Consider the following 20,447-nt stretch of genomic DNA (forward strand, 5'->3'; position numbering starts at 1 on the left):
AATAAAATAAAGACAGAAAAACAAACTTCAAAATACTAAAACATCTGTGTGAAAACTCTTTGCTATTCTTCTGTGTTTACTAATTAATTTGGAAAAATTAAAATGCATATAACTATATAACATAAGAAATTATCTTAACTATCTTTTGGGCATACATAGTGTTTTACGGTCCCTGCTTAGAATTATTTTCTAAAAGAAATAAGGAAGAATGGTGCTTGCAGAACTAGGTGTTTCAAATGCATCCAGTTATGTATTACCAGGCAGCTTTCCAAACTACTGTTTATCATCTTTGATACTTACTGTTCACCGTTATATGAAATCTTATTTTTCAACTTAATTCTGAGGACCTATATACCCATTAATAAATATGCATCATTCAAAGCAGTGGTTCTCACCCTTACAAATGTTGTGACTCTTTAATAGAGTTCCTCATGTTGTGGAGAGCCTCAACCACTTGGTTGCTACTTCATAATTGTAATATTGCTGCTATGAATCATAATGTAAATATCTGATATCTAATATCCCACCCCCAAAACGGTCACAAATCACAGGTTAAGAATCACTGAGAGTTAGAGACTTGTAGGTAGGGTAGAGTATGGCTCTCTGGCACAGTGCTTTATTACTCTATAGGAGAATGGACAAGGTTCTAGGTTCAGTGATCAGTACAGCAACAAAAAATGAACAAATAAACATTTTTTGGTGTCTTAATTCATCCAAGTCTCTTAATAGATATCGAAATTATGTATGAGAATAACAACTAATTTTAGCTATGAAATTAGACAAGAAAGAATAAATCATGGTTTACATCAGTAAATAAGAAGATGAAGACCATGATATCCACAAATATATATATATATATATATATGTATGTATATATAAATATATATATATATTTATATTTGGCATAGGTATTGGTCTAACAAGTAACAGGAAACATTGTCATAAGTTAAGCAGTAGGACCAAGGTTGTGTGAAAATAAGCAGGCAGTCACAATGACCTTCTCACTTGAAGTAAACTTTTATATTTATAATAAATGTGCTGTAAAATACTTAATGGGTATCACAAATTCCACTGAAGCTACTCTGCTCAGAAGTTAGTGCATCACTGGGAGTCATCTGGACTATGTTTTGTAAATGAGAGGATGGTGAGAGTAAAGTTTTTTTTTTTTTTTTTTTTTTTTTTTTTTTTTTTTTTTTTTTTTGGTTTTTCGAGACAGGGTTTCTCTTTATAGCTCTGGCTGTCCTGGAGCTCACTTTGTAGACCAGGCTGGCCTCGAACTCAGAAATCCGCCTGCCTCTGCCTCCCGAGTGCTGGGATTAAAGGCGTGCGCCACCACGCCCGGCTGAGAGTAAAGTTATTTAGTCTCTGCAGACAAAAACACCTTGCCAGTGATCCACAGAACTCAAGAATGAAACTGGAAAACTGGTCCTTGACTGAAACAAACTTTCTAGCTTGCCACACAGACTTATGATTTAGGCAGAGAAACAAAATGATTCTCAACTGCATTCTTTAAGTTGCCTTATGAGAAACCTCTCTGAGTATCTGTTCACCTCCATAGTTATTGGAAATATTTTGCAATGACTACTCATATATCCTTAGTTGATTATAAGACTATGTATACTCTCCTCCATAGTATCATAGTTTTGCAACAATGATGCCTGAAGACTTCAGGACAAATGCTAACTTATCTGTTACTAGCTGTCTGAAATGGCTTAGATGAGTTTAATATTTAAGATAAATGTAAATTCTTAAAGGTAATGATGAGACAGATTGATGTATAAAGCAGGAAATGGGAAACCCAGATTGTGAGAAATAGATCTCAATGAATGAGAGAGAGAGAGAGGTGGTAATGTGGCAGGGGAGAGATTGGAGGGAGGAAATAAAATGGGCAAATGATGCAGTTTATTTTAATTTAAAACTTATTAAGAAGAACGACCCCTAGAATGAAGAGCTTGGTGTCTCTCCTCTGTAGAGGCACTGTTCTGGTTCTGCTGCAATGTGGTTAAAGAAGTGACATCGAATTTCTCCCTTTGTATAGACACAGTAGAGAGAGTTTCCTCAGCTTCTGCTCTGGATGTAATGCTCAAATATGTCATTTCCATAACATCTAATAAGGTCAATGAAGAAAGGCAGACAAGAGCCCAGTCCATGCTCATCTCTGTGCTGGTTTCCTAGGTGACCTCATTATGCCTCAGTGCACGAATTCAGCCTCCAAGTGCTCTCCTGCTAATACTTCTGACACAAGCACTTCAGGAACAGCTCAGCACTGATGAGTAGCTACACAGCAAGCAATGTCAGGCTTCTAGCCATCTGATTAGATACCATAAGTGAGTCATATTTCATAAGCAACAGGAAGGCCAAGTATCCTGTAGCCCACAGAAAATAAACTAATCATCCAGATGCCAGCTGTTCCATAAAACCATGGAGAAAAAAAGCAGGCACCGCCAACAAATGCTGCTAGCCTTCAGTTCAGAGTCAACTATAGATCTGCGTAGACTTACCTAGGACAGAACATCAATATTCATATAACCCAGTCATACATCCAAATACTCTGTAGCCCAACCAGCTCAGTGGTCTTTAGTCTGACTATATGATATATTATCCTAGGATGACTTCCATTTTGCTTTGCTTTGCTTCAAAATAATAAAATAAAATAAACATTCTTGAGCCACAATTTGGCTCTACTTCACTAAAATTTCCAGCAATGGTACAATTTGTAGATCAAAGCTGTGCTTTCTTTTCTGTCTTTGGTCGTATTTGTAAAGTCTTATTTTATTGTCACAAACTAGCTCTCGGTTGCTTCCACCGTCAGTCCTATTTCATTCACTTAAGACCTTTGATGTTTTATTTTTTTCTTAGCTAGATCTCAAGGATTCCATTGTTCAACAAGTGACAAAAAATGTTGAGTCTTCTGCTTCATTTCCCACAAATATCTCTCAGTTAAGAGTGCCATGCGCAGAAGGAAATGCAACATTCTAATGCAGCACAGGGCACAGCTGAGTCCCATCTCACCTTCCATATAGTCAGTTCCCAGTTATTACATGTGTTCTCCACGTGGACCTGACCTTCATTAGATCTAAATGCTCCTCTGTGATCGTTTTACTTCTGTCAGATTCTGCTTTCCTTCTGTCCCCTCACAGGCTACGAAAAGTCCATTAACTTCGTTCTGAACCCTGAGATACTCATCTCACTTCTTTGCTCTTAGCTAAAGGCACCACTGTCAGAATCGTTAGAGAAAATAGATTGTGTCCCCACCTCAATAAATTAACATCTATGCTAACACATAGTACCAAACTACCCAAGCAGAATCACGTGCATCAGAGAACTCACCCAATCAAATCTCACAGAATAAAACATATGCAATCAAAAAGGCACAGAGAAAAGCCTGGAACTTTCTTTCTTTTCTTTCTTTCTTTCTTTCTTTCTTTCTTTCTTTCTTTCTTTCTTTCTTTCTTTCTTTCTTTCTTTCTTTTTCTTTTCTTTTTTTTTTGGTTGTTTGTTTGTTTTATTATTTTTATTAGGTATTTTCCTCATTTACATTTCCAATGCTATCCCAAAAGTCTCCCATACCTTCCCCCCCACTCCCCTACCCACCCACTCCCACTTTTTGGCCCTGGCGTTCCCCTGTACTGAAGCATATAAAGTTTGCATGTCCAATGGGTCTCTCTTTCCAGTGATGGCCGATCAGGCCATCTTTTGATACATATGCAGCTAGAGTCAAGAGCTCTGGGGTACTGGTTAGTTCATAATGTTGTTCCACCTATAGAGTTGCAGATCCCTTTAGCTCCTTGGGTACTTTCTCTAGCTCCTCCATTGGGGGCTCTGTGATCCATCCAATAGCTGACTGTGAGCATCCACTTCTGTGTTTGCTAGGCCTCGGCATAACTTTCTACAAGACTTTTCACATACAAACATCCCATATTCAACAGGGACCATCTGCCTGAAGGATAGACGAGGTCTCTGAGTGAGGTTTACAAGCCTCTTTATATGTTTGGAAAGGGTAGTTGTAATATTGCAGCTTTATACTCACAAATAGTAGGAGGAATTACTTGATATTTTCACATTTTACAAATTTGTAGGTTCTAGGTGATTTTATCATATTTCTAAGTCAGAGTCTGTATTAGACTCCCTTTCTAGCAAATATCACTAGTCTGTTTACATGAATGATCAGTTTTGACACTTAAAGAGAGATTAAATGGAGCCAACTCTCATTTTTTTTCTCTCAGAAGCCTAGCCCTGGTACTCATGGCAGAAATGGACCACAATCCCTTCATCATGCCCCAGTACAGGGAAAGCCAAAAAGTGAAAGTGGGTGGGTAGGGGAGCAGGGCGCAGGGAGGGTACAGGGAACTTTAGGGATAGCATTTGAAATGTAAATAAAGAAAATATCTAATAAAAAAAGAAAGAAAGAAATTGGAGAAACACAGGGAAAAAAAATACTTATCATCACTGCCAAATTAGGCTGTTCTAATTTGCTTTCTGTTGATGTAAGAAAATATTCTGCCCATAAGAAACTTTTGGAGAAGGTTTATTTTAGCTTATATTTCAAGGTCATTGCCCTTCAACTAAGGAAATAAGAATTGGAACTCAAGGCAGAAACCTGAGCCAGAAACTATGGAAGAATGCTGCTTACTGGCCCACTCTGGCTCATGCTTTGAAACATCGTTGATACATTCACTCTTTGCTCCATCCCAGGTCCACTGTCCTAGGGATGATCTTGTTCAGAGTAGGAAAGCTGGGCCTTCCTAGATCAATTACGTTTTTTAAAATGCCCACATATATGCCCATAGGACAATATGATTGAGACAATTCTTCAGTTGAGATTCCCTGTTCTTTGGTGACTCTAGACACTGACAATAAATCTAACCAGCACACAGCCATATCCTCATTATTATCATAGCGGGATAACCCCTGTTTTATATTAGTAAGCACACTAGACTTGATTTTCTTAGCCATTCTTTTAACCTCGCCCTCTAATAGGTTGTTTTTCTTCATTTCTTTGTGTGCTCTCTGATACAGCTTTAATGTACACACCAGCATCTTCTCTGTCCCCTTACTCCCTGCTTCCACTTCTACCATAGCCTTTTGCTCAGTGCTTGGGTTTGAACCTGAACCACCATACATGATAGAAAAGTGTTCTATCACTGAGATATATCCCCAGCCCAAGACCTTTTCATCACTATGTAAATACACTTATTGTCACTCTTGGAAAATATTTGTTTGTTACTTATTATCCTAAAGATATTATCTCCTTTGCCTTCACTTTTACAATTAAACTCCAAAGTAATTAGTCCTAAAATGTGACTGCTAGCTACTTATGTGGCACATTTTGGCATTCTGTGAGCTATGTAAGGCATTTTCAGCTGCTCATTAACCATAACCACCTGCATGTTTCATAAGTGCTTGAGACTTCAAACTCTAAAACTAAAAATTGTACCAATTTCTATCTTCTAGTATGTCTTTATGCCTTTTCTAAAATTGTAGCGAGTCAAACATACATACCTGGGTGTGCAAATCAACAGTCATGTGAAATATACTTTTATCCATTGAGCATGACATCCGCTCAGCAGAAAGCAGTATTATTTCTATCTCCAAGATAACTCTCCAATCTATTTTCCTTTCAGACACAATAAGATTGCTTGCACTGAATCATTTATCACGTGAGTCCAGTAACTCAACACCTCAAAAAAGTTATACCACGCATTTTCTAGTCATCATAAGAAATAGCTCCAAATCCTGAACTCAAGGTCTACAGAATATAACATTCTAGTATGCTGGTTCAGAAACCTTGAGGTGGAGAAAATGAAAGAGTAAACAGTAAAGTTATTTATCCTGACATTGTGAGTGCAGCACAGTTTCTTTTCACCTGTTCATTTTGTCTTTGTCATTGACACTGTTGTAGATTTTCCTTTTGTCTTTCTGTCAGGGTTTGCCCACAGCAATCATCTTCTTGATTCAGTTCCTCTGATCACACTTTTAAGCAATATTTGGGAGTAAATATCGGGATTGTGAAATCCCAAATACGTAATTTAGGTGGTACAACTTTGGATCGCTCCATCGCTCCAGTAGAGGCAAAATCATCATTCTCTATGAAATGAATCATGTTAAAAAATCTAGTTTTCAGAAATCTCTTACAATACTTAAGCTATTAGAAATATACCACATCCAATTATGATTTTGCCTGTAAGTAAGGGAATGCTTATAATAAGTATGTGCTATGCATACATAATATTATGAATATGCAGAAACATTAAATTTATAGGAGAAATATGCAGGTGGAAACTCATTATGAGTTGGTTGATGCCACAATTTTGCTACAGAAATTCTTCAACTAGACAACTTCACTTTGGGCTTTTTTGCTCTTCATTTGATACAATGAGGCTCATCCACATTACCAAAGCCAATACCATTTAAATTACACATACAAAAAAAAAAAGGAAAGCAATAAACAAAAATGTTTACTTTTATGTGATAGAGGCTGTATCCATTTAAACATTTATTTTCAAGCTAGGAACATATGAGCTCACTGGCCTAACATTCATAAAGCCACTGGATTCAATCCACAGCACCACAGAAGTTAACACAATAAAACTATAAAAAATTATTATACACATTAATTACATCTACACAGCATCAGCCAAGCACCTGAATTAGTATTTGGTTATCCACTGAACACAATTTACTAGTCAACGTGATACATAAAATAAATCTCACAACCCTATGACAAGTATTTCTGATATTTTCTTTTTCTGGGCATAATCAGAATGACTTACACAAGTCATAAGAGCTATGGTAAAACCTAACAATTGGAAAAACATTTTAAGAAGAGCTTCTTGAGTTGAGAGTGGGTGATTACTTTTAAATTTTCTTCATATGCTACTGATAAAGGAAACATGTTTCACAGTCCCAGAAATATACTTAGTTATGTCAGTTCAATTATGAGAAGTTGACATCAAAAGAATTCTTATGATCTGGGAATAATTCCTTGAGATATAAGTTATGATCATACAGATGGAAATTGAAGTCATACTATTAATCAACAAAAAGTGAATGTAGATACATAAAAAAAAAAGACACAAGAACTGGTCTGTTGTATTCTCTAGGATTTGTGGACGCTGAGATGATTTTTTTAAAAAATCAAAACAGCTTAAGTATCACCCACAAGGATAATAGCAGGAAAACATTCTAGAATCAAAGGAAGCATACATTAGAGAGCATGTCAATTGCAAATGTTTTACAGTATTAAGTGAAGCTACTGGGCTAAGTGAGAGTAGCATGGGCACCAGTTATTGAATATGGTAGTCCTTGTGGATGACCTCTGCATGCAAATTTACTTGAAGAGTGAGCTTGAAAGCCTGATGAGAAAAGAACAGGAAAGGGAGAACCAAATACATTTTATTGTGTCAAGTTTTACTAACAAGGTAAACTGATAAATGGTGTCATCACTAGAAGCTAAAGCATGAAGAGATTATTTGCTTGTGTAAGAAAAAATAAAATAAAATAAAATAAAAATGTGTTTTCTCTCTCTCTTCTCTCTTTTTTCTTCCTGTCCATGCATCATCCTTTCTCTCCTCTTCTTTCTTCATGGTGACTGCCCTGGTCTCTGCCCTTGTGGCCAGAGAACTCACCCAAGAGCAGCTTCCTAATGAATCTTCAGAGAGACATGTGTGAAAGCTAGTAGTGGATCTTAAAATGTAATAGGAAAATGATGATAAAGAATAGTGAAGAACTTAAATTTTTTTTGTCTGTAAAAAGGCAAAATATAGGATGGAGTGCATACAGAGAGATTAGCTTTGATAGGAGCAGAAATATATTGGTAATGGAAAACAAGGTACAATTCTGTGGAGACAGACACCACATCAATGGATAAATATGAAAGTTCTCAGGAAAACACTGGCCAAACTGAGTCTTGTACAATAAACAGGACCACAAGAGTTATAAATATTTAATGATAATAACCATAAAAGGAAAAAAAAAAAAACCTTTCACTCCTGGCACAATGACAGACTTTGTTCTCCTTTTCACTCTAAGGACAATGATAAACACTTATACTCAGCAAGAAACAGCTAAGGGAGAACTCAGAAAGGCAGAAGGCAGACATTGAAGTGATCAGAGATAGAAGAACCAGAGAAACAGCCAAATGGCCTGGCATTTGACAACCACTCCTCAATCAATAAAGTTTATTCTGGAACTGCTTGCCAGTTTTCAGCCTAGCATGAGAGGACAGTCCAGGAAGGTTTCTTTCTTCTTTCTACCCCTGAACATCAAAGATGACTCACAGTGAAGCCCAGGGAAGCTTATCTGTAGAGGGAGTTGAATGATAACCAGAACCAAAAGGAGTGCTCTCTGCACCTCCTGTCACTTTGACCCTACTTATAGACATTAGCAGTGCTAAGAGAAGGAATTCTGCAATAATAACACTTTATTCAGAAGTCCCTTCTTGCTAGGGATTTGAGACTTGACTTTTTCCCGGTAAAATACAGTGTGACTGCAAAATCCAAGTATTTGACAATAGTAAAAGATTTTGAATGTGCAATGGCCAAAAGCAAATTCAGAATCAATGGTAAAAATGACTCTGGAGTGTTTCTGACGGCACTTACACATGCTGCATTTGGTTCTGAATACACGATACACACTGCACTGTGCATGCCACATCACAGGACACCCTGAACAGCGACTGAAATGGTTAAAGACTGTTACATGTTGTGAACTGTGGTGCTTTCTTCTCTGTGTAAGGTTTACTGCTTTTATAGAAACAAAGCTTTAATTATGGAAACCAAAGACTTTAATCTTTTTAGTTATTCTATAGAATGACTGTACGAAAACATCAAATTAAGGTATGGCTCTTATTGTTAGAGTATTTGTTTTTAAAAATGCTTGAGTTGCTAAATTGAGTTTCATTTTTTTTTTTTTTTTTTTTTTTGGTTTTTCGAGACAGGGTTTCTCTGTGTAGTCGTGGCTGTCCTGGAACTCACTCTGTAGCCCAGGCTGGCNGGAACTCACTCTGTAGCCCAGGCTGGCCTCGAACTCAGAAATCCGCCTGCCTCTGCCTCCCGAGTGCTGGGATTAAAGGCGTGCGCCACCACGCCCTGTAAAATGCTACTGGGCTGAGCGTGGTTGCACATGCTTTCTGTCAACTCGTGGTTGGCCTGGTCAACATAGAAAATTCCAGGCTAGTTGGGACTCTATCGTAAGACCCAGTCTCTAAAATAAATAAATAAATAAATAAATAAATGAAAGAATGCCCTTCACTAATGCTGCCATTTTATACTATGTATTTATGGAAAGTGGTATTTTCATTCCTGACAAAGAAAAAAGAAAATACTGATCCACTCTGACAAATGATGAACATGCTCTGTCCTTCAGTATCAAATACTGAGGTCATGGTTAATTCTTTATGAAAAGATCAACAAGCATGTCCATCTTATTAGATTGTAGAGTTCTTTTTTTGTCTTCTCAAACAGTAAAAATTATATGTAAACCAGTTTTTTTACCTGAACAATAGTATTTATTGAAAATGCTAGGTGTTCGTCACCACAAATTTTAATTGAATTGAATTAGATAGTTGGCTTATATAAACAATGGAGTATCATTCATCTATAAAGAGGCACAAAACCTTGTCTTTGTAGGAAAGCAGAAATAAACATAGGTTATCACACTGAGCAAAATAAGGCAAATTAAAATTAAAAAGATAAATACATTTTCCCACATGTTCTCCAATATGCAGAATATGTATGTATTTGCGTATGTATGTGTGTGTATACATATATTCATGCATATATACATAATCACTTTTACATTTGGCATAATATTAGAGATGAGACTGAGCGATATAAGGGCCTAGTGGCAGATATAAGAAAACAAAATGTGCAGAGGAGCTGAAATATCAGTATCTTCAATGCATATGACAGATTTCAATGTACTGTATTTACTAAACACACACATATATCACATATAATATAATATAATATATATGACTGTAAAACAATATATATAAACATTAAATACTTCAAATTTTCCCCAAATTTTTTTAAACCTTGCTTCCTTTTATACATGCATTCAATAACAAATCCAGTGGAGATTAATGTTATTCAGTCTGGAATAGACTAAAAAAAGCAGTATTTTACTTTTTTTTAATTTTCATAGATACTTTATTTACATTTTAAATATTATCCCCTTTCCTGGTTTCCCCTCTGAAAACCCCCTATTCCCCTTCCCCTCCCCCCTCCCCCTGCTAACCAACCCACCCCCTCCTGCAGAAAACCAAGGGCCTCTCCTCCCACTGATGGTCGACTAGGCTATTCTCTGCTACATATGCAGCTAGAGCCATGAGTCCTACCATGTTTTTTCTTTGGTTGGTGGTTTAGTCTCAGGGAGCTCTGGGGTGTACTGGTTAGTTCATATTGTTATTCCTCCTAGGAGGCTGCAAACCCCTTCAGCTCCTTGGGTACTTTCTCTAGCTCCTTCATTGTGCTCTGTCTAATGGATGGCTGTGAGCAGCCACTTCTGTATTTGTCAGGTGCTGGCAGAGCCTCTCAGGAGACAGCTTTATCAGACTCCTGTCAGCAAGCTCTTGCTGGTGTCCACAATAGTGTCTGGTTTTGGTAGTTGTATATGGGATGAATCCCTAGGTAGGGTAGTCTCTGCATGGTTATGCCTTCTGTCTCTGCCCCACACTTTGTCTTTGTAACTCCTTCCATGGGTATTTTGTTCCCTCTTCTAAGAAGGACCAAAGTATCCACACTTTGGTCTTCCTTCTTGAGTTTTCATGTGTTTTCAAATTGTATCTTGGGTATTCGATATCCAGTTTACTGAGGAACCACCAAACTGATTTCCAGAGTGGTTGTACCACCTTGTAATCCCACCAGCAATGGAAGAGTGTTCCTCTTTCTCTACATCCTTACCAGCATCTGCTGTCATCTGAATTTTTGATCTTAGCCATTCTGACTGGTGTGAGGTGGAATCTCAGGGTTGTTTTGATTTGCATTTCCCTGATGACTAAGGATGTTGAACATTTCTTTAGGTGCTTCTCAGTCATTCAGTATTTCTCTGTACCTAACAAAAGCAGTATTTTATTCTTTAATAATTTATTTCATAATAGATAAAATAATATGTACAGAGACATCAAAGTCTTGTGGCTCTTTTTTGGGGGGGATATTGTAAAATATCTAAACGTTTACCTCTAGCTTGAGTGGAGCTATATGTAAAAGAATTCGATGCAACATTTTCTGAGCAATCACAAACTTAACAGTGCCTTTGAAATATCCTATCTTCTTACAGTAAAGCTTTTCAAAGTGATGTTTACCATTAACTACATTGACAAAGTTGCTGAAAGTGTAATAACATCACAGTATGATGCCATATAAGTATGTGATAATTGGACATTAGCTGATTCATGCATCCTTTTGACCCCTAGAAACAACAAATATCCCTGCCTTTGTGTGTTCATTTTATTTATTTATTTATTTATTTATTTATTTATTTATTTATTTATTTATTTATTTTAAACTCCAGATTTTATTCCCCTCCTGGTCCATCCTCCACGACTGTTCCACATCCCATACCTTCTCCCCATCCTCTGTCTCCACAAGGATGTCCCTACCCCCACCCCCACCCCATCAGACCTCTAAACTCCCTGGGGCCTCCAGTCTATTGAGGGTTAGGTGCATCTTCTCTGACTGAACCCAGACAAAAACATGAGAAAAAACTTACTATTGGTTGCCTTCCTCATAAGCCTAAGTTGTCAAAATTTTTAACAATCAATTGACCAAAGGGTGCTAAGTTATGGTTAGAAAATAGTTCAATATCCTTAATTACCAAGTAACTAAATGCAAATTAAACTACTATAACACCCCATCCCACCTTGCCTTTTATCAAGAAAACAAACAATGCCAAATACTGGCAAAGATATGGAGAAACTGGAACAAGCTCCTCATTGCTGAGAGGAATGAAAACTAGTATAGCCATTTTGGAAATCATTGTGAAAGTTTCACACACAAAAAAAAAAATTAAAATCCCTCCAGCACTGGTTTTACTTAAAAGGCAGAAGCTAATGGATCTCTGTTGGTTCAAGGCCAGCCTCATCTACATAGTACATTTCAGGACAGCCAGAGCTATAGAGAGAGGCCCTGCTTCAAAAAAATTAAAAAATAAAACTACAGTTACAATATTACCCAGCCATGCCACAGCTCACATATACTCAAAGGATTCTATAGCATGTACATCCATATTTTTACTGCATTATTCACAATAGCAACAACAAAAAAAATGGAGTCAAACTAGACATCTCAGGAGAAGAATGAATAAGTAAAGTGTGGCATATGTCCAAAAAGAAATTTTACTCAGCTGTAATGATAATTAATTTATGGAACTTTCTGGGGGAACAAGCAAATGAGTCTAGAACGTATTATGTTAAGTGGCTAAGACTCAAAAAGACCAAAAAATAATAATGAAATAAAATAAAATAAAATGTTTCTCTCTTACACATGGATCCCAAAACTTAATGTTTGTGCATTTGCAAAGAAAGAGCTGTCTATCAGGAGCAAACCATTCAGTAAGGCCCTGTTAACCCTGATCCATAATTCACTATGGTAGGCACAGGGTTTTATAGGCAAATAGTAAGCAGCCACTGCTACTGTCTCTTCATGACTGTACAGAATGTGTCATCCCCCAAAAGATAATCGACAGCTCCCATCTCAGTCTTCCTGCTCTTGTGTCTTTCTCCTTCCTTTCCAACAATATCTGAGTCCCAGAGGAGGCAGCATACATGTCTTCTGTGGGGATAGTAATTGTCTCCTGCTATGTATCCACTGAGGCATACACTAGAATGGTTCTAAACCCACGGTAATACAGATGACCCTGGATAAATGCAGTGAGTCTAAATAAACATATAAAAAATACATTAAATATGGGAAAGGGATATACAGGGTTTTATCTAGGGGAGAAATGAGATGAAAAGGTGTTGGAAATTAGAGTTATAAAAATGTACATTCTACATGTAGGAGATTATCAAAAGAACAAAATCAATTTATTTCAAAGTAGAGGGGTGTGATAGTGAGTTAGGCGATGAAATTAGGTAGTAAGCATGTAGGCAAGAGCTCTTATGGATGACAAAGGGAGTAGGTGACAAGGAAGTAAAAGAAAGGCTGCCAGAAGTGTGGTTGACAAGTGTAAAGGGAATCTTGAGAGAAGCAGGGAAAATAGAAACAACAAAAGCAGATTTCATTTGTCATTTCTAAAAGAAAACTTAATTCTTTGTATTATAATTAAAAAATAAAAATATTCAAAAGCCAAATATGAAAAATAAATGTTGTATTACATATCAAGGTGATTAGACATGCCCAAAAATATCTGGGAGGAAAGATTTGACTGTTCCCCATCAGTGGAAATCTTTGAAAAGATAGAAATGTTTGCCCTGATTTAGCCAGTTCAAATAATATATTTGAATCAAAAACACATCTAGTGCCCTATGTAATGAACAATTTTATGCCTCTCAATTTCAAAATAAGCACATTGAATTTATAAGCATGTAAGAAATAGTATATCATGACCAAATAAGGATTTTTAAGGATATGAAGTGTTGGTTTGACAAGTGAAAATCTTGGGATTAGAGCGATGTCTCGGGGATAAGAATGTTTGCTGCTCTTCCAGAGGACCTGAGTTTGACTTTAGCATCCACACCAAGCTGCATATACCTACCTGTATCTTGGCATATCTGATACCCTCATGTTCTTTCAGTGGAAACTCACACACAGAGACACTCCAAAACATAAAATAAAAACAAATCTTTAATATTTGAAAACTAACCAAAAAGCCTTACCACATTAGCACATCATAAATGAGAAACATGTATCATCTCACTAGATTTATGAAGAGTGTTTACCAAAATTGAACATCAATTTCTACTGAGAAAATTGTCAGGCAACTAGAAATAAAATGTAACTTTCTAAATCAGAAAAAAAAAAGGGCCTTCAATAGAAAATCTATAGTAAGCCTCTAAGCTAACAATAAAATTCAGAACAATTCCCCTCAAAATCAGTAACAAGGTAAGGATGTTGATTTATGCCATTTTTACTAGAAGATCTACCTAGTGCATTTTTAAATTATTTATTAGATTAAGGAGAGGTCCTTGGTCCTATGAAGGCGCAATAGATGCCCCAGTGTAGGGGAATCAAGGGCAGAGAGGTGGGAATGGCTGGGTGAGTGGAAGAACACCCTCATAGAACCAGGGGGAGGGAGGATGGAATAGGCTGTTTCCTGGAGGGAGGGAAACCAGGAAAAGGGATAACATTTGAAATGTAAATAAAGAAAATAGCCAATAAAAATGAAAACAAAAATTAGATTAAAATATAATAACATCATTTACCTCCTTTTCCCTTCAATGCCTCCCATATGTCTCTCCTTGCTCTCCTTCAAATCCATGGCCTCTTTTTTCATTAACTACATACAGATAATATTTCTAAATGAACATTTACAATCTGCTTGTCTGTATATTAGTTTTCATGGGTGATCATCTAGTATTGGAAAACCAGTTGGTGAGCTCTTTCCTGGGGAAGACTATTTCTCCTGCTCTCAGCATTCCTTGGTTGCCTGTTCTTTGTCTAGGGTTGCAGCCTCCTGAGCTCTCCCATATTAGCAGGCTTATTGATATATTTCTTGTTTATCACATGTTTAGGTTATCCTTTTGGTGAGACTTTATGGGTATACATGCTGCCATTTCTAGGAGATACAATTTCACAACAAACTTTGTATCCCACTGACTCATATAATCTTTTCATCTCCTCTTCTGAAACAGCCCATGAACCTTAAGTATAGGCATTTTATTTAAGATGTGTCATCTGGGATTAGGCTCTATAACCACATTTTGGTTGATTATCATTTTCAGTAGTGGTATCAGTCTTTTACAAACAGGAGTTTTCTTGAGGATGGCTAAAGACTATACTTTTCTATGAGTACAAATAAAAATATTTACAATGTCCTTGAAAATTGTGCTGGTTTAGTAAAGTAGTGATTACCTATTCTCCTCCAAGACCCATGGACTTCAACTAGCCCTAGGTAATTAGCTGCAGTACCAGATATGATTTCCTTCTTGTTTCACAGATATTAAGGACAAATAGGGAACAGTTGGTTCATGCTAAAGCATGTATATCAATACTGCACACTCAGTTTATCCTGCCATTTCCATCATTAATTTAGTTCATAGGTGATATAGTTGGGCAGGACAGTTGGTTGTCTTCCTTATTTGGAATTATCATGACTATGAAAGCCAGTCTGAAGAGAGGAAGTTTCAGTTCATTTTCAGTCCAAAGGTCTCTGAATCCTGTGTCTGAATTTTATTGTGTCTTCACAATTGGAACTTACCTTCCAACTCTAGGATCAAGCAAAGGCAATAGCAATAGCTGGTATGTTTCTGGAGTCTCTTTGGCAACCCTGTCTAACAGCTGAAAACAAGGTTTCTCATTCCCTAGTATTGGGTGTTTTCATAGATAGATACTTGGCTGGGGGAAGGGGGATTGTCATCAACCCAGATGGAGAATTTACATTTATCCACATGTGTCACAGAACAATTTTAGTTGTATAGTTAATGGTATGGTTCCTTATGAGATTTTCAGACATATATACTGTTATTTTACCCTCCTTATACCTCTCTCATTATATATATATCCCTCTCCACTAATGAGAGTCCCTCCTTTAGTCTAAAGCCCACTTGAAACATATTATTCCAAACCCTACCTACCCTGCAAACAACATCCATTCATACTTATGTAGTTTCTGAAGTTATCCTAGGTTATGTACTCATAGCTGAAAATTTCAATCTAGGTGCCTCAGTTGAGAGAAAACAGGTGATATTTGGCTCTTTGGGTCTGAGTTACATCATTCACTATGGTCTTTTCTACTTATATCTATCTAACTGCAGATTTCATAATTTCATTTGTCTTTAGAGCTGGAGTATTACTTAGTGTATGTGAACCATATCTTCACTATGCATTCATTAGCTGAAGGTGATTTAGGATGTTTTTGTTTCCTTACATTTGTGAATCAAGTACCAATGAATAAGGCTGAGTATACTCATGTTGTGTAGGAAGTTGAGTCCTTTGGGCATATGCAAAGGAGTGGTGTACCTGAATAATACCTTAGATTTGTTTTGAGCTTCCTGAGTTATCCACACTGATTTCCACAGTGACTGTATAGGAAAATAATGCTTATCTCAGAAGGAGTCAATGGAAAGAGAATAAAAGATAGGATGAATCAAAACCAGAAAAAAATAGTGTAATTTTATAATGTGTAAATAAAACTCAAGGCATTTAAAAAAGATGACATCTTCAAGGAAGAAATATATGTGTGTGTGTGTGTGTGTGTATGTGTGTGTGTGTGTGTGTGTGTATACACACATATACATATATATGTATATATATATATATGTATATATATATATATATATATAGAGAGAGAGAGAGAGAGAAAGAGAGAGAGAGAGAGGTTAACAATAAGCAATCATTGTCCATGGATGTACTATAAAAATCAATGTATATTTTAAGTAATCATGACAACCATAAATTCACCTCATTTTAAAGTAGTTATTTTACATGCTATAGATTTGAATGAACATAACACACGGGTCTTTACATTGTGACTGATTTTATTCATTGTCCAACCTGCACACTTAATCTTTTAGGTATTCTTTTACTTTAATGTATTCATAAGAGTTCTTCCAGATAGCATCTCATTTTCTAAAGAATAACCTTCTAGAATCCACTTAAATTATTAGTTTAAGTTAACATCTGACTATAGCTCAGTTCTTTAACTCTATTTTAATGGTACCTTCTATTTTGAAAGTGGAGATCTGATCGTCCTTGGTTCCAGACACATCTTCAGGAACAGAATCTATTCCTTCAGACATTTTATCACTTGTCAAAGTAGGAGACTCTAATTCTTTCTCTGAGATGTCTGCTACCTGGGATAATCGATGTTCTTTTAGTAGAACCTGATCTGCAGGGGTTTGTTCTGAAGGTGGAAGTGGATCTTCAGCGGGCATCTTTTCCACATGAAACTCTTGCATAGTAACAACATCAGTTTTTAAAGGCGGATCAACAACAGGAGACTCTTCTACAGGGGTCTCAGGTGGTAAAGGCTGTACATCAACAGAAGCCTTTTTAGGGCTCTCTTCAACCGATGTTAATTGTGCTTCCACAGTGGCTTCTTCTGCAGGAGCCCCCTCAGATAAAGGAGACCTAACTTCAGCTGCAGTGGCCTCTTCTTCTGAGACCACTTTGGGAAAGACTTCCTCAACTGGTAGAGGCTGATTTTCAACTGGTGCCACTTCTGTAGGAATATTGTCAGTTTGTAGAATCTGAATTTCTGCAGGAGCTTCGTCTGTAGGAGCTAATGACAAAGGATGAACAGCAGAATCCTCTATTCCAGTATCTGCCTCAGCTGCTGGAAGTGGAGCTTCAACAGGGTTTTCTGCTATTGGAGCACCCTCAAATGATGAAGGCTGGGTTTCAACAGTGTCCTTTCTTGCAGGATTTTCATCAGCTGGAAGAGTCTGAAATTCAGCTGTTACACCTACTACAATGTCTTCAGTTGGCAGAGGTTGCACTTCAAATGATAAATTATCTAGATGGATCTTCTCAACTTCTTCTAGAGGACTTTCTAAAGGAGCCTTCTCAAAGGATGGAGGCTGAACTTGTGCAAAGGCTTCTTCAGCAGTGGACTCACCTGATAAAGGTAGGACCTGTTCAGGACTTTCCTTAGCTTGTGGAAGCTGAACTTCTGTGGGAACATCATGTGTAGAGCTCTCCTCAGTTGGTGGATGTGGGACTTCTGCAAGGCCCTCTTCAGCTGCTGGAGGTTGAACTTCTGCAGAGGCCTCCTCAGTTGCTGGAGGTAGAACTTCTACAGGGGCCTCCTCAGTTTCTGGAGGTAGAACTTCTACAGGGGCCTCCTCAGTTTCTGGAGGTAGAACTTCCACAGGGGCCTCCTCAGTTGCTGGAGGTAGAATTTCTACAGGGGTCTCCTCAGTTTCTGAAGGTAGAACTTCTACAGGGGCCTCCTCAGTTGCTGGAGGTAGAACTTCTACAGGGGCCTCCTCAGTTGCTGGAGGTAGAACTTCTATAGGGGCCTCCTCAGTTGCTGGAGGTAGAGCTTCTTGAGGTCCCTCTTCAGTTGGTGGAGGTGGAACTTCTGAAGGGCCCTCCTCAGCTGATGAAGGTTCTATAGGGGACTCCTCAGCTGGTGGAGGAACCTCTGCAGGCCCCTCTTCAGTTTGTGGAGGAGAAACTTCGAAAGAGCCCTTCTCAGCTGGTGAAGGTGGTACTTTTTTAGGGGCCTCCTCAGCTGGTAAAGGTGGAATTTCTGCAGGGCCCTCTTCAGTTAATGCAGGTGGAACTTCTGCAGGCCCCTCTTCAGTTAGTGGAGGTGGAACTTCTGCAGGCCCCTCTTCAGTTAGTGGAGGTGGAACTTCTGCAGGGGCCTCCTCTGCTGGTGGAGGCAGAACTTCTGCAGGGGCCTCCTCTGCTGGTGGAAGCAGAACTTCTACAGGGGCCTCCTCAGCTGGTGCAGGTAGAACTTCTGCAGGCCCCTCTTCAGTTAGTGGAGATGGAACTTCTGCAGGCCCCTCTTCAGTTGATTGAGGTGGAACTTCTGTAGGGCCCTCCTCAGTTGGTGTAGATAGAACTTCTGCAGTCAGGTTTTCTACAGTTCCCTGTTTAGTTGATGGAGGCAGAACTTCTGCAGTAGCCTTATCTTCAGAGACTTCCTCAATTATTGGAGGCTTATATTCTTCAAATACCTCATCAGTAGCAAATTTCTCATCTATTAAAATAGCAATTTCTTCAAAGTCTGCAGCTATCGGAAAATGAACTTCAGCAGGTACTTCTTTAGAAGTCTCTTCAGACAGAGGATGTTGAACTTTACCAGATGTCTCTTCAGCAATAGTAGACACTGCTCTTCCCAAGTCTTCAAGCATAGAGTCAGTTGTTAAAGCTTGAACTTTCTCAAGCACCTCTTCTGAGAATGGAACCAGATCTTCAACAGGAAGTTCTGAAGTTCCTTGAGGATACTGTTGAACAGAAGGTTTGTCTGAAAGAGGCCCTTGCACTAATGTAGGACTAATATCAGCAGGAGCCTCTACAGAAGAAAGCTTATCAGCTGGTGGAGCCTGTATATCCACAATGTCTTTTGCAGTTGTAGTGGCTGTTTCAGCTGCAGAGGTCTCTTCAGCTGGAGATGGTGCTTGGATAGGGATCTCCTCTGTCAAGATGAGCTCTCCTTTAACTGTGGCCTCACCATCTGATAGAGCCTGTAATTCACCAGAAATCTCCCCTTCAGTGAAAGACATCATGACATCAGGGAGTTTTTCAGTTGATAGTACCTCTATTTCAACAGAACCATTTATTTCAACCAAAGGACCTTCTTGTGCAATAGGAATTGTTCCTTCCTTCGACTTAGTGACGGAGCTACCTGGCATAGACCTGATAGTAATTTCTAACTCACTGAAGTAGGTCTGTTGTTCTTTGTCCACTTTTTCTTTTGGGCAAATGTATATCAGACTCCAGTCACCAGTACAGCTGGTCTGTTGAGATCTGTCTATTAAATGACTGGTGGGTCTGCTTGTTGGAATCTCTACTTCTGGAATACTCTGTGGCAATTCAGGAGCTATTTCTCCAACACCAGCTGTGTTTTCTTCAAGTTTAAGTGTTTTATCAATGAATATGACTTCCAGTTTTTCTTCCACAGTAGGGTCTGTCTGAAGAGATTTGTCAGTCATATCCTGGACAGGCTTTCTTTTCATCCAAGTTTTCTGAAGTTGAGAGGACAGCCTAAGAGACTCATATTCTTTTCGAGAGTAGTTGTCTTTACTTCCAGGAATATTACCAATACTATGAGTAGCTTTAGGGGCAGGAGGTTGTACTGAAGCCATGGCTTTCCTTTTTTCTGTTATTTCAGTTTGCTGGGACTTATCTACCATTGGTTGGCTGGGTTGTCTTCTCCTTCTATATTCCTGCCTTCCTAATGATATAGGCTCTTCAGGTTCTTCACTTTCTTCCATTTCTATTACTGATGATATCCAAATTTATCAGTCTTCAATCAATTAATCATTAAGAATCATAAATGTACCAGATGGTTACACCTTTCCCTTCGCTCATTGACTTTTTTTATTGAGCTCAAGAAAAAATAATTCATGAATTATACCATCCTTTACTACACTCCTGTTGGATCCCACCTTACTCATTCATCATCTTTCTTGGTTTGTTTCTGTTAGGACAAATCTCACTTTTAGAAGCTTCCCTCAAGGATCTGTGACATCACAACCAATTCTTACAAAGTTCCAGAAGTTATATTCTCAGCAGTTTTCATCTTGTATTCACAGAAGCAATGACAAAATAGAGTATCTACTTTTTTAAAAATCTAGTTGAAAGGAGAATGTCTCTCCCAGAAGAACAACA

At 37.9% G+C, this 20,447-nt stretch overlaps 1 protein-coding gene across 1 annotated transcript; it reads right to left on the reverse strand.

Annotated features, from left to right (window-relative positions):
• Positions 1-16,634: 16,634 nt before the first annotated feature.
• On the reverse strand, positions 16,635-20,247 carry Fscb (fibrous sheath CABYR binding protein). The gene has a single exon (XM_021179702.1). It carries the CDS (start codon positions 20,048-20,050, stop codon positions 16,793-16,795), a length of 3,258 nt encoding a protein of 1,085 aa, XP_021035361.1. The 5' UTR covers positions 20,051-20,247; the 3' UTR covers positions 16,635-16,792.
• Positions 20,248-20,447: the final 200 nt, after the last annotated feature.

This window comes from Mus caroli, chromosome 12, assembly GCF_900094665.2.
Source record: "Mus caroli chromosome 12, CAROLI_EIJ_v1.1, whole genome shotgun sequence".
Lineage (NCBI taxonomy): Eukaryota > Metazoa > Chordata > Mammalia > Rodentia > Muridae > Mus > Mus caroli.